The sequence below is a fragment of the Condylostylus longicornis genome, unplaced genomic scaffold, assembly GCF_029603195.1.
Source record: "Condylostylus longicornis isolate FDR11 unplaced genomic scaffold, ASM2960319v2 ptg000004l, whole genome shotgun sequence".
Lineage (NCBI taxonomy): Eukaryota > Metazoa > Arthropoda > Insecta > Diptera > Dolichopodidae > Condylostylus > Condylostylus longicornis.
In genome coordinates, this window is record NW_026577973.1 from 12,592,420 (window position 1) to 12,607,660 (window position 15,241).

General features: G+C 24.0%; 1 protein-coding gene across 1 annotated transcript in view; it reads right to left on the minus strand.

The window, feature by feature from the left end:
• LOC129609491 (uncharacterized) overlaps positions 1–15,241 on the minus strand; it is a 33,247-nt gene that overhangs the window by 1,887 nt on the left and 16,119 nt on the right. Inside the window, exons 2-3 of the mRNA XM_055521421.1 lie at positions 4,137–4,326; positions 3,745–3,855 (exon numbers count right to left, since the gene is read on the minus strand). Coding sequence (XP_055377396.1) covers positions 3,745–3,855; positions 4,137–4,326 — 301 coding nt within the window. The remainder of the gene's footprint in view (positions 1–3,744; positions 3,856–4,136; positions 4,327–15,241) is intronic.

Below are 15,241 nucleotides of genomic sequence, written 5' to 3' on the forward strand. Positions count from 1 at the left end.
ATGTATATATTATGTGCCAACATATTGATTGAAAAATCATATTTCAATCAAATATTTTCCTCTTTTATTTTCTATAGCCTGCAAAGTACATAATAGTAAAAGTAATATAAATGCCAGCAGTCCTCAAAATATACAGGTGCCTTAATGTAATACATGCGCTTAATATGTATGTATATACATACATATGTAATAGAAAATTTAAATTTTTTATATACGTATGTATGTATGTAATTTGTACTAGAGAAAAACTTCAGAAATTCAATACTTTTTTAAGGAAAATTACTATTTAGTAAAAATTTATCTGATTTTACATATTTTTTACTTTTTTTAAAATAGCTCTTTTTTTTTGTTTGACGGAAATAATATTTCTTTATTTTCACACTTACAGCAATTTTTTGATTAATGATTAAATTTTTGTATTGAGCTTTAATTTAATTTCTTATTTAATTTGTTTAAATTTACCATTTTATTTGAATTCAAGTTTTTTTTATAGTTTTTTCTTTTTACTAAAAAATTTTAGCTTTAAGACACAACATTTACTTTTCTCACCTAACATAGTAAATGAAAATTATCATAAATGCATTAGGTATTACATTGGTACGAAAAATTTTAGCAGTTGTGTGAGATAACAAAAGCAAATTGGCCCTTTAAACACAGAAAACAAAAAACGAAACACAACGAACAATAATGTTAATGTTATGTAACATACAATCCATAATATTAATTAAACTCTTCAGTAATGTAAAATTATTGTTAAAAGCACAGCTTATGGATTGGTAGAAAAATTTTATTATCATTATCACTAAGTTTTTGGGTATTTTTTTAAAGAAAAGGAAAAAAAGATATTTTAATTTGAAAGCAATAAATGTATGTAATTACGGTAATATTGCTTTATTTGTTTATTTATAGCAAGATTAAGATTATACATAGATTCATATATATTATCTAAATAATGTAGTCTTGTACGTTTATTCTTTTTTTCAGTAAAGAAATAAAATCGAAAAATTTTTAGGTCTATACATTAATACAGGTTACTTAGATTTTCTATTTTGAATTTGAGCATTTTAATCTGAGCAGATCTGGAGATATATATTATTATATTATTTGTGAACTTGTGCGGTTTCTCAAAAATTTTACTAAAATAGAGGTCCTATTACCAAACTGGTTTATGTGTATAAATATAACATGGGGATATAAAACATGTATGCTAATCTCTAATATTTTCCAAATTATTATGAAACTGTTGTTAACGTATACTTGATCGTCTACCGAAATTAAGTCCAAATTACAAAGAATTCGTTTGTGCTTTTTTTCAAAATTTACCGGACGTAATTATAATTATTGTATTATCAAGTTTATTTTCTTAGATACAGGCACAGACATTGGTTCATCAATTTAGAAATCAATAGTGTAAAAATAGAGAATGTTTATGGCTCAGATTACTATTTATTTGCGTTTCAAATGAAAATGTAGGCCTATAATATACTCTTTGAAAATACATATTTGGTGTTGGTGATATAATAAATTGAAATTAGTTTATAGGCATTCTAGCTTCTTATTAATATCTTAGGCATTCTTGCTCCAATCATAAATATAACTGTTATTATAAATATATTTATTTTTTTGCCTCTTACTTTTATTTTCAATTAAATTTGGGGGAATATAAATACATATGTATATATAGATATTATTATATTTTCATTGAAAGAAAGTAACCACCATTAAAAAAATTTAAGACAGGATTAAAAATATCAAAATATATAATTGTTATAGGTAATATTTAAAAAGGAAAACCAAAAGACAAGATATTATTTATAATTAAAATAATAACCATAATCCTTCCAAACCCAATAAACTATTGCCTAAATATATACATATATATATATATAGAGCAATATTATATTTCTAAAAATTAAATTAAAAAATAAAAATTAAAAAATAAATTATTAATTAAATTATAAATTTATTATAAATGAATTTTTAAACAAAAAAAAATATAAATATAAAATTTGAACTTAAAATTAAAAATTCCTAAAAAATTTTTATAACATTATGTAATTTTGAAAGAACATAAATTAAAATAAAAATAAAAATTTACAAATAATAAAAAATAGAAAAATTAATACAAAAATAAAATAAAATAAAAAATGTTGTTATTAAAAATATATTTACAAAATTAAAATTTTAAATTAAAATTAAAAATAATAATTTAAAAGAAAAATCATAATTTAAAAATAAAAAAAAATATTTTATTGAACATTTACAATTATTTGTATAGGTTAGTTAAAATTTTGTTAGATTTGTTCAGTATTATTTAATAAATATTATTTAATAAAATAAAAATTTGAAATGGAACTTTAAATTTGAAAACAATTTGGAAAGACGACGACTGAATCCAAATTTAGAAAACTTTTGCATTGTTATACGGTTCGCAAATAACAAATTTTAAATTTGTATTAAAACTATTGAGGCTCTTCGTAATAATCGCACTTAAATAATATTTATAAAAATAATTATTATTTTTAATGTTGAAAGGAATTTGAAAATTATAAAATATGTATACAAGTTATATAAATATTTGCCTCAATTTTAAAAATATGAATTTTTTAAATTTTATGATTGTGAGAGAAAGAACATTGTGAACTTTCATGTTATAAGGGTGTAATTAATAATTTGCAGTTTTGAAAACGAAAATTAAAAATAAAGCTTAAGTATACCCAAAAGTACAAAAAGGGGATTTTCGATAATTCTGTTCTAATCTAGGTCTTAATATAAAGCATGTTCGATAAATCTACACTGCAAAATCTGCAGAAATAACATTTTCGAAAATGACAATTTAGGTTAAAGTTCCAAAGAAATTTTTAAATTTTATTTTATAACTACTGCAAAAATAATATTACAAATTTAAAGAGGGAGGAGTATAACAGATAAATATTGAATATTTAAGAATTACTTGAGTCTGTTACAAATCTGCAAAAGTAAAGTATTTAATTTCTGAAATTTTGTTAGTATGTTTCGAAAGACTTTGAAGATTTAATTTAGAACTTTCTGTGCATCTTTGAATTAGCGAATATTCCCAAACGCATGCGTTTTTTGTACAACACGTGTATGATTATATAAAAATATACAATTGTATAACAATGGTTATTAATTTATTAATATTATGATTAGAATTATTTGAATTCCCATTTTATCATATAGTTAAATATAAATGCTTTTTGATATAAATTATTAAATTATGGAAGTTTTTTAATAAATATTTTTGTACAAATTATTAAATAAAAAAAATTTTTTTAATTTCATTTAAATTATTAGTTTAAATTAATTAATTAGTAGTTAGTTTTATGTTAGTTTTGGAAAAATTTATTATACAAGAGTAATTTTCATGCAAAAATTTATACATAAACGGATTTTTCTGAAAAATATTACATAAATTATTATAATGTCCTTTAAGGCACATTCAATCGACTAATTATTTTAAATTTAATTTATTAATTTTGATTTGTTCTTCTTAAAACTAAATAACTTAATTAAACTTAATTTGTATTTTGTTTATTATTAATTATTTAATGGTTTTTATCATTCACATTGCCGGCAAATATAATTTCAAAAATTAATTTACTTCATATATGTACTCGTATATATATATATACTCGTATGTTTAAAATACATAAATAATTATATAAATTATATTAAGTATTAAAATAGAAATAAAAAAAAAAAAACAAAACAATTATTATTTACTTCTATATTGTGGACTATTTGGTGGTACAAAACCATAACCAGATGCACCAATAATTACACCGCTACTTTCTTCTGGTGCATCACCGGGTGGTGGTGGAAAAACTACTGGACCTTTAATTTAAAAAAAAAAATAAATAAAAAGAGAAAAAAAAAAACATTTATAAATTAATTCATTTAAAGTACATGGAAAGAAATTTATTTGATATTATGTAAATTTAATAGGAAAAGTGGAAAAAAAATTATGCTTACGTCGTTGTGAAAATATGATGTAAGCATAATTTAAAATCAAGTATTTTTGAAATAGTTTTTATATACAATTAAATTTTACATGGAAGATTTTGAAAATAATAGTAGAGTAATTTAATATACCACATGTGTGGTTTTATAAATACCTCTATCTTGTCTTGAATCTCTTATTGGTGCTTGATAATTACTACCAGAATATGATGATGCACTATTATAATCTGGTACTAATGAATGTAATCCAAAACTATTATGACCACCAAAATTAGAGTAATGTGATCCAAAATACTGGCCGGTTACTAATGAGATCGATAAGAATAACGCAAATGCTATTTGTAACTAAAAATATACAAAAAAAAATTTTTATTATTAAAATTATTACTTAAAAATAAAATAAAATATTATCAAAACCTAAATTTAAAATTTTATCTTTATAAATATTTTGAAAAATTACAATGCATAATTGATTTTAATTCAATTTTAGGGTAAATTATAGAATGTAATTATGTGTAACAATACAACAATCTGTGAAAACTGCAGAGAGCAATTATTTTCCTAAATATGTGCTACAAAATTCTTTCAATGCTTTTTATATGAGTGACTGAGAAAGTACACTTAAACTTTAATTGGAAATTATCAAGATATTATCTTCTCCACAAGATAAACTATAAACGAAATATTTATGTTAAGACAAATCTTTGAAAAAAAAAACAAAGAATTCAACTTTAACACATTCTATCTGTTCATAAAATGTTGAAGCAGTCAACCTCCATTGTCTAGTAAAACTATACGCAGCAATAACTGAACTCGGTAGTTTTCACAAAATATTCAGGCTGGTCAAGTGTAAAATGGTAAATATACACAATACTCTTAGAATCGAATAATGTATAAAAATAATTTATTTAAGTAAGGAAACTCGTTAGCATCTCTTTCTTTCAACTCTTAAAAAAATTGTAAGAAATCCCATTGTATTAACACACAACACTGTTATCAGCCCCTTCATGCTATGATGTATACTACATTTACATATGTACTAATATATTTACAAGTTTAATATGCCTTATAAATTTTAATTTTATAGTTTCAACACTTTTTAACTTTAATATTAAAAAATAATAAACATTATTTCCATAATAAATTAAACATCAAAAAAAAAAATTTTAAACATTTAAGTAAAACAAAATTACAGCTCAAAAAACTTACAAAAAAAAAATAAAAATAAAAATTATGCAATATTTGCTCATGAATGAAAATTAAATGCTCAGTGTAAAATGTACTATGTATACAAAAATGTATTTAAATTATTTTTAACACCTGAGTTGTTTATGAACCTAGGCATACTCAAACATACATATTCGTATGAAACGTTGTGTATTGTTACATTTAAAAATTTTTGTGCATAAATTTACAAAATCTAGATTCGTCAAAATTGTTACAATTGTTACAAAAAAATAACAAATGAGTCTGTGAAAGCCTGAATTCAACAAACAAAATCTAAACAATAATAATTTACATGAAGCGAAACATTACGTTATTACAATGTAAATATTAAATGTATACATACATACTCTCATTTTTTCCACATTATTATTGTTTTTGCTGTTTTACAACACAAACACAGCTGTGTGCATGAGATTATTTTTTTTTTTATCTTATGAGAGATTCTCGCATTTTATGAATTTTTGTTTTTACTTTACATTTATATTATATACTAAAACATATGCCATGTATTTTAATTTACAATTAATTTTCCTCTATATATTTATAATATGTAAAATGAATAATAATGTCATGGTATAACATAAATGTAGCAAGTTTATCAACTAAACAAAATGGAAATAATGTAATTATAAATTTTATTGCAAATAATTTCAAATTATGTAAAACCATTGTATTTTATTTTTTTTCCTATGATACAAGTGAGAAAATTATAACATGTTAGATATATAATTTCGTACACACATACAAATTTATGTATGTACATACATTTGCTATGAATTATATAAGCAAGAAAGAAACTTAAAAATTGAACGTTGAACTAAATTTTGTCTTCCTAATTTACTTCATTTAATTTGAATCTTTAAAATGTTAAAAAAACAGGAGGGAAAAATTATATTCTCTGTAACGAAAATTCCTTATACATAGTGTAACATAATATATAAATTCACCTCTACATATACGTTTGTGTATAAAATCATAAAACAATTTACAAAAAAAAAATCATATTTTTCATTCTTTTGCGAAATAATAAAATATAAAAAAATAAAAGTAAAAGCTAAAAAATTTACTAGCGAACGTGATCATTTGGTATAAAAAGTACAAAAAATAATAATAAATAAAAAGCGAGAAAAATAAATTAAAACTTTTGATAATGACCTTATTATTTCCTAACCTCTGTATATAAAATGCATTCTTGCAATGTTTGTAAGTTTACAAGTCTGTTATATAGGTAACAGATAAAAAAATTTTGTTTTTATTAATTATTTCATTTTTAATATTGCTAATACATAAGTAGTTTATATATTTTTTAGTACTCGTATTAAATTATAATAATAATATACAATGCAATATAATTGAATTATTTGAATTCGTATATAGTTATGTGTAAAATTGGAACCTTCAGACATGCAATCCCAATAATGCAATCTTTTGTTTATATATAAATTAAAAATTTTATTTATACACGTATTCTTACATGTACATATTCTTACATATATATATATATAGCTTTTATTACATAACATTACATTACAAATATATATATTATAACAGCTCGCTTGGCAGTGACATCTATATATATGATTTTGCTCAATGAATTTAAAATAATGAGACATTATTTTTTTGTTCATTTAGCATACCAAATAATATTATATACTATATACATGAATAATATATACGTACATATACATATGTACCTACATTTATGTAAAATAATTAATTATAAAATTTTATTGTTCTTATAAATTAAATATTTGCAGTTTTGTTCATTAAATGTTGTGGTTTTTTATTTCTCTCTTCTTTCATTAAGTACAAAAAAAAAACAATAATTTGTAATTAGGTAAAGAAAAAAGACAACACCTGATATAATTAAGTACATTATGTATAAAAATTATATTAATTTTTTTATTTAATAAATTATTGATTTGAATTTTTTTCATAACGCGGTAATATTATGCACTATTAATAATAAGGTTATGTGCTATATTAATTATAATTAATGTGTTCCTAAATGCACAATAATATTAATGTCAAATTTAATTCATTGAGCAAAATTATAGATGTCACTGCCATACGAGTTTTTTTGTTAAATGTATAGATAGTTGTAATAAAATTCCATAAAATATCAAAATTAATAAAATAATGAAACTAATTAATTAATTATTACAGAATTTTTAAAAAGAAAATCATTTATTGGCGAATTAAATTTTTAATAATTCTTATTTATGAGTGAAGGATATGCAATATGTATATTGTATATTTGAGGGAAAGATCGTGACCTGAATGGCAACAAAATACTATTGATGAACAATTTATGTAATAATTTAATTGCATATAAACATAAGGGAATAATATTTTAAAGTAATTACATTGAGGTAATCAGTTGGAGTTATGAAGATAGGTAGTTACTTTAATTTGAGTTCAGTATAATAACATTCAGCAGTAACATTCTTTTTAACGCATGCACCTAACATCAACTATTTTTTTACGATTAGAATACGAATTGGAAGAAGCAATTCTTCCAATTTTTTATTAAATTGAAATATTTTTTTTTTAGAAAATTTAAAGCATTAAGTGCAGTAAGTATTGAGTGTTTTTTTATTAAATTTAGAAACACAAGATATTTTAATTTGTTATTTGAAATTGCTTATAGTATTAAATATTTTTCATATAAAAAAGCTGTAATTAATGAAGAAAGTTCAGAATAAAAAATTGAGGGTTCTTTCATTTAAAAACTGTGAAATAAACCATCAGTGTTCTGAAAGGAGGTCAGTCTTAGACACATTTAAATTATTAAAATAAAGACCAATAATGAGAAAGGAATATTAATTTATATATTTGTAATTTACATTGGGGAACAAAATCATTTCTGTTGATTGGTCAGTATTGAAATTAATATTTTACCATTACTTGTTATTCTTTGTTGGAATATTTTCAATTACATATATTATTAGACAATATGCTCTAATTCTAGAATCTATTGAATCATTACGAAAAGAGAACTGATTTAATAAAAAATATCCTCTTAGATTAATTACATTAATATTACCAAGTACATACATGCATATGTAAAAACCATTTTGTGATACTGATATTGATTTTAATTACTAAACCATTAATAAATATACAAATTCATTATTGATTGCTCTAATTTATTATATTTATTCAATTTAAAATGAAATAATTGTATAGAATGAATGACAAATGACGTTACTCTCATGTTATACGCTAATTGCAATTTCAACTATAAGGTTTAGCTCTTGTATTTTATGTATAACAACAGATTTCATGTACCATGTTTAAGGTTCTTCATGTAAATTGAAAGGTTAGATTCTTATAATTTTAATTAAAACAGAAACCAATTTAAATATGTTCTGTGATTATTTTTTTGTTTTATACAATGCCTGAAATACAATTGAATGAAAACGATTAGTATATTATGTATGTAAATAGATTTATTTTAAAATTTTAATAAAATCAAATAAAAGACAAGTATGCATATAGATAATTGAAACGTTTTCCTTTGTTTGATTAATTTATTACATTTTATAGTTTAAAAGACATTCGTCTATTAAATTGGATAAGGTGGTACTAATCCATTTTTTTACTATAATCCATACTAGATTATTGTTATAAAATTTAGTCTATATTTAATTTGTATATATATGCAAGTATGTTTATAACAATAATAAAAGATATAATTAAAATAATGTAGGTACTCTCATTCAATCAATTGAATCAAATCTGGAAATTCATTCTTATGCTCTGTATGATAATTTTATTTTAATTTTAAAGCGAATTCTGTTATACGTTTAAAGTAGTTACATCATAAACACGTATACTATACTATTTTTAGGTAATTTTGATTTGATAGCTTTATTCAACTTATTTTAAAATTATTCTTGATTTGGTAATTTATATTTTCTGTTTTAAAGTTTATAATGCGTAGTGTTCAATTTTAATCAGATTTTTTAAAAATTTAGTAAATCCTAGTTATGGATGTCAATTGAAATTAATGAACTTATTAATTTCAATTGACAAAAGTAATGAGTACTTTCTTCTATGAAAGTTATGATCAAAATAAGCTCATAGGAAGAAATGAAACAATTATGAATGTTTACAAGATAAATTGGTTTTTTTATTGCTTTTCTATTGTTAAAACTTTTTAAAAATTTTTAAAACTTATTTTCACTTTGTCTCCATTTATCCATTAAAATTATAAAATAGACTATCTATTTGGCAAATTTTCATAATGCGCCAAATATATATTTTTCTCGACAAGACCACAGAAGTTGATATCAAATTTGTGCTCATGGTAGATATTCGTCACCGCTGGCTTACGATTTTGGAGTGGAGATTCTTAACATTATTAAAGAATTTATGATTTTTTAATTAAAATCTATCTTCCAATTTGGTTAAAATAAAAAAAATGTTGGATTTTTATTTGGATTTGATATCAAAACAACAAATAATGAAAAAACATAGAATAATTATAAATTATTTTTGAAAAATTTGATAAATTTCAACATTTGTTATGAATTCTGCAAACAATTTATAAAAAGGTATCAGTGGAACAAATTGTTAAAATGAATTTTCGCATTATCAAATTTAAACCAGAAAATAGATTCACGGGAAGTTTTATTGATAAATATGCAAGAGCGATGTTGTAAAACTCAAATTGTTTTTCATTACTAAGAATAAAAAACAGCGATAATGCTTTTAAAAAATTTTCAAGGTAAAAAAAACTAGAATTGTTATACAAATTGGTTTTAATTTTTCTTATAGAAAAATATATAAATTTTATGTGCATATTAGAAATCGATAAAAAATTTAAAATTCTATTCAAAAAAAAATGTGTGAAAAATTTTTAGACCGTATTTTACTCAACACCTTAAAATTTATTAATATTTTTATAATTGAAAAACTTCAGGGAATCGAAACATAATAAAATTTAATTTACAATATACATATATGTACTTGTTATTTTATGTGAACGCTCTAGGAGTATGTGTAAATTTATTTCTCATCTTGTAATGAATTATCTATATTAAATTAAGGTTGAAGCATAGAGCTATATAGCAACAAGGCAAAAACTCTTAATTTACTAGTACGTAATGCAATTTAGTATTTGAAATTTTTGCATTTAAGTAAATGATCCAGTAAAATTCGGAATTGTAAGTTAGTCAATTTTTACCTTTATATAATTTAAACAGATGGTGTTGTTGGCAAATCTTAAAACTTAATTCTACTTCTATCAGCGGTATTACAAAGCAGAGAATTTAAAAACTGAAGAAATCAGCTCTACTAACAGTTGATAGCACAAATGACAATAAATTTTTTAATATTAAATAAAGCCTTTGAAATTTATTGACTGACATTGATTCCTTCATATTCACTTTATAATTATAGCTTTTCAATTGTATTTTTAGATTATGTCATTTTCTGATTATTGGCAGTATTAATTTTCATGCTGACAATTTGAGAGAAGATCTTGCCAAGTTTTTTTTACACAAAAACGATCTGCTTTTTGCAGTGTTGTCACAAAACCCATTACAATTTCAGACTAAAGTAAGATCTGCCGATATGAATTCAACCCTCTTTTATTTAATATTTTTAATAAATATTCTCAATCAATTTTAATACAAAATGAAAAAGAGTTTTTGTGAATTACGACTCGTATTTTATAATTTGTCAAAGAACATTTAAGGAATAGCAGAGTTCCTAGAGTTTTATATGGAAAAAAATAAAAATATTTTATAAATTTTTATTTAATAAGTTCAGTTCATTAGCACGAAATTTCTATAATTTTTAGAAATAAAATAATAATATAAATTTTATTGCTTAAATATAATTACAGTTGTCAGTTCCAATTAAAATTTATTCCCCATAATGGATTAATTTTATTGGTAGCCCTAAAATTTAATTAAGTAGAATAGGAATTAAGAAAATTCAATTAAAAAAATGCATTAAAAAAATATTGGTATTCTTTTAAAAAATATTTTAATTTGCTGAAATAAACGGTTGCAAATAATGAATGCATTCTGCATCATTATAGTTCTATTGCAAACGCTTATGTAATACAACAATATTGTTAGCGTCTAATTTAATTATGTCTTTTTGTTTCCTTTTTATTACATATATTTTAATTTTTTTTTATTCACAATAGTGGCATTATTATGGCACGGCATGTTACCGATTTTACAATTCAATTTGATTATTTTTATACAACAATTATCAGATTTATTTTTTATTGCAATTAATTTAAATAAAGAACATCCTATCAGAGACAAAAATGGTAACATATTAACTGAAACGCAAAGACAAATTGAAAGATGGGTCGAATACTTCAATGAAGCATCCAACACACAACTTCCGGAATTCCAGCCAGAAATCTGGGCAAGTCGAAATGAAGAACGCTGCAATATAAACACTAGTCCACCCTCATCCAGAGAAATTTGTGAGGCCATAGCCCAACTGAAGAACAATAGGGCTGAAGGAACTGATGGCATAAGAGCTGAATTAATGAAGGCAGACCCCTTACAATGTGCTAGAGCACTACAGCCCATAATAGGGAGAATTTGGGAAACTGAAAACATATGTAAAGAATGGAAGAGAGGCATCATTGTGAAGCTTCCGAAAAAGGGTGATCTGACCAACTGTAGCAACTGGAGAGGCATTACACTACTCAATGCCGTTATTAAGATACTCGCCATCATCCTACATTCAAGAATTAAAGATCACATAGAAAAACGACTAAGAAAAGAACAGGCAGGCTTCAGAGAAGGAAGAAGTTGTACTGAGCACATTAACACAATAAGAATAATTGTGGAACAATCTAAAGAATTCAACTCGCCACTCTATATGGCATTCGTGGACTTCAAGACAGCTTTCGACGCCATAAATAGAAGCGCCATATGGAGAGCTCTGGAGCTGAGGGGAATCCCTAACAAGATAATCAAAGTTATCAAAGCAATGTATGAAAACGCAGAGGCCCAGATCCTCCACAAGGGAAGGCTAAGTGAACCAATAACAACAACGAGGGGAGTTAGGCAAGGCTGTCCCCTGTCGCCAGTCCTCTTCAATATAGTGATAGACGAAATCATGAGGAAAACGAATGTTATAAGAAATGGAATCGGCTGGAACATCTTCAACACCCTGGATGATTTGGAGTATGCGGATGATGTATGCCTACTTGCACACACATACGAAAACATGAAGCAAAAACTAAACAAACTGAAAGAGTGCGCAATGGAAGTCGGCCTACACATAAACACGCGGAAAACAAAGACCATCAGAATAAATACAACAAATCATCAAGAATTTGAAATTGATGGCGAAATAATAGAAGATGTGGGTTCCGTGACATACCTGGGGAGCATTATAAGTTCAGATGGCGGGGCAGGCGCTGACATTGAAGACAAGCTCAAGAAAGCTAGGGCGGCATTTGCTAGACTATGGAAGATCTGGAAGTCCACGCAACTTTCCAGGAATGTTAAACTGAGGATCTTCAACGCTTGCGTCAAATCAGTAATGCTATACGGCAGTGAAACCTGGCTCACTAACAAGAAAGACATAAATAAAATGCAGGTTTTCACAAATAAGTGCCTCCGCATCATCTGTCGAATATTCTGGCCCAATAGAATTAGAAATAGTGACCTATGGGACCTGTGCAAGCAGAACCCGATAGAAATAGAAGTCAGAAAAAAGAAATATAGATGGATAGGCCACATATTGAGGAGGCCAGAGCAGTCCATAGCCAAACAAGCATTGGAATGGAATCCCCAGGGTAGGCGAAGCATCGGTAGGCCTAAGAACACGTGGCGTAGAACGATAGATAAAGAAATAACAGCAGTGGGGAAAACTTGGGCACAAATAAGATCTATCGCCCAAAATAGAGAGAGATGGAGAGGTTTAATCGAAGCCCTATGCTCCTCAACTGGAGTTTGAAAAGGATAAAAAAAAAAAAAAAAAATTTAAATAATAATATGTATGTATGAATGTATAAAATATTTGTATGATCAAATTGAAAAAAAGAATTGGTGAAATATTTAGGATTTTTATATTTCCTCTTATTTCAAGTTCATTTTTTATTTTATTGCATTTTGTTATATAAGGAGTGGATAATTTGTTAGATATAATATACAATGATAAATATGAACTTACACATATTTATGTTCTAAGGCTTGAATTTTTCGCACAGATAAAATATTAAAGTTTTAAAATGTTCTTATTTTTCTAAAGTTTCTTTTGCATAAAATTTGGGGCCACAAATTACATAATATAAAACAATTTGTTGTTGAAATTAAAACAAATTTTTCAATTTTCGGTAAATTTTATAAAGAGAGTTAATAAAAGGTTATCAAATAAATTTAGCAAAATACGCAGATTGAAATGTATCGGAATTTTCGAGATTAACTGGAATATTTTGCAAAAATTTTTTGATTTAATTTAGTTTTAATGAAATTCTATGTAATACATTCAAATCGAATTCAAACTGACCTGACATTTTTTACTAAAAATTGGTATTACTCAGGTACATTTTTTAGGTACTTATTATTAAGGAACTAATCTGGCCACTGGGAATTTCATGGAAAATTAAGCGGATTTACTTCAGAGTTCGTATTATAACCTGTATTGTTATTATTTTCATAACATTTTTAATATTATTAACATATGTATGCACAAATATTAAAATCCTATAAGAAGTATTTTGCTTTTACATCAATTGCTTTGAAAAAAATATTGGCCACAGGCTTCCTACTTATTAAATATTCAATTTGTTCCAACGAAAATTAATATCAAATTGGTTAATCGACATTTAAAAAAAAACTATTGTTTTTCATTTATTACTCGTATTTCAGATTTCTAATTTTATTATATGCACTATATGAGATTAAATTTACCATTATTAAAATATTATTTGCTTTACAATTTAAAATTGAAATGAATCTTTTAAAAATTTTAACCTTGAGTCAACAAATAATTTTTTATAGTTTTCGATAATGCTTTTGTTATATAAAATGTAAGGAAAAAACAAAATTTAAGCAATTTTATTAGAATTAATTTGCTCGCACCTTTTAGTGCATTTAAACATTTCCTTTTAAATATTTTTTGATACACAATACAATACTCAAAAGTAGTAAGCGACATATGATAGTTGCAGTATCTTCGATAATTAAGCACAGCGTGAACTATAAAAGAAGTATATGTATTGTAAAATGTTAGAAAAGCTTCTCCAGTCAGCAGAAAAACCAACGAAATTCTTTAAAAATATACTTGAACATGAAATTGAAGAGATTTTCAAAAAATATACCGAAATTTTACAATCTTCATTTTATTGCTGCGTAAATCCTCTTTCTACAAATATTAAAATAGCAATTCTTAATAGTGGCATATTTAAATTGTTAAAGCTATTCAGTCAATTAATATTTTCTCTTATTTAGTAAAGAATATGTCTGTAATATTGACATTTTTTTTTAATTTAAATTTTAAAGACAAAAAAAATCATATTCACATACCTACATTGAACATTTTCTACTAATTATTTTTCTTTGATCTATAAAATTGTAGATATTATTATAAAATGTAACATTCGGAGTGAATTTCAGTATAAAATTTAAAATCTTAATTATCCATTGAATACTCGTATTAGTGCATGATGCATTTGTCTATGGTGATATGGCGAAACTGTGTAAGTTAAAACAAAGTCAAGATAGTGCAATGTATATATACATATATTTTAATAACCTTTATTCAAATCTAAAATCCAATAATATTTGATTCAATTAGGACTATTTTAAAATATTCAAATTAGAAGTAAGTTAAATAGAATTCTAAAGATTTCTTTATAAATTATGTTTTGGAAAAATTACATTAGGAATTCGAAATTTGTATTTTATTTTGAAATTATTTACACAAATTCTACAAATTTTCAAGTTGATTTTTCCTTAATGCCACAGATCTTTTTTCATACATTACATACATTAATATTTTTTTAACTCTACAGTCCATATTAACCATATACAACATGACTTTA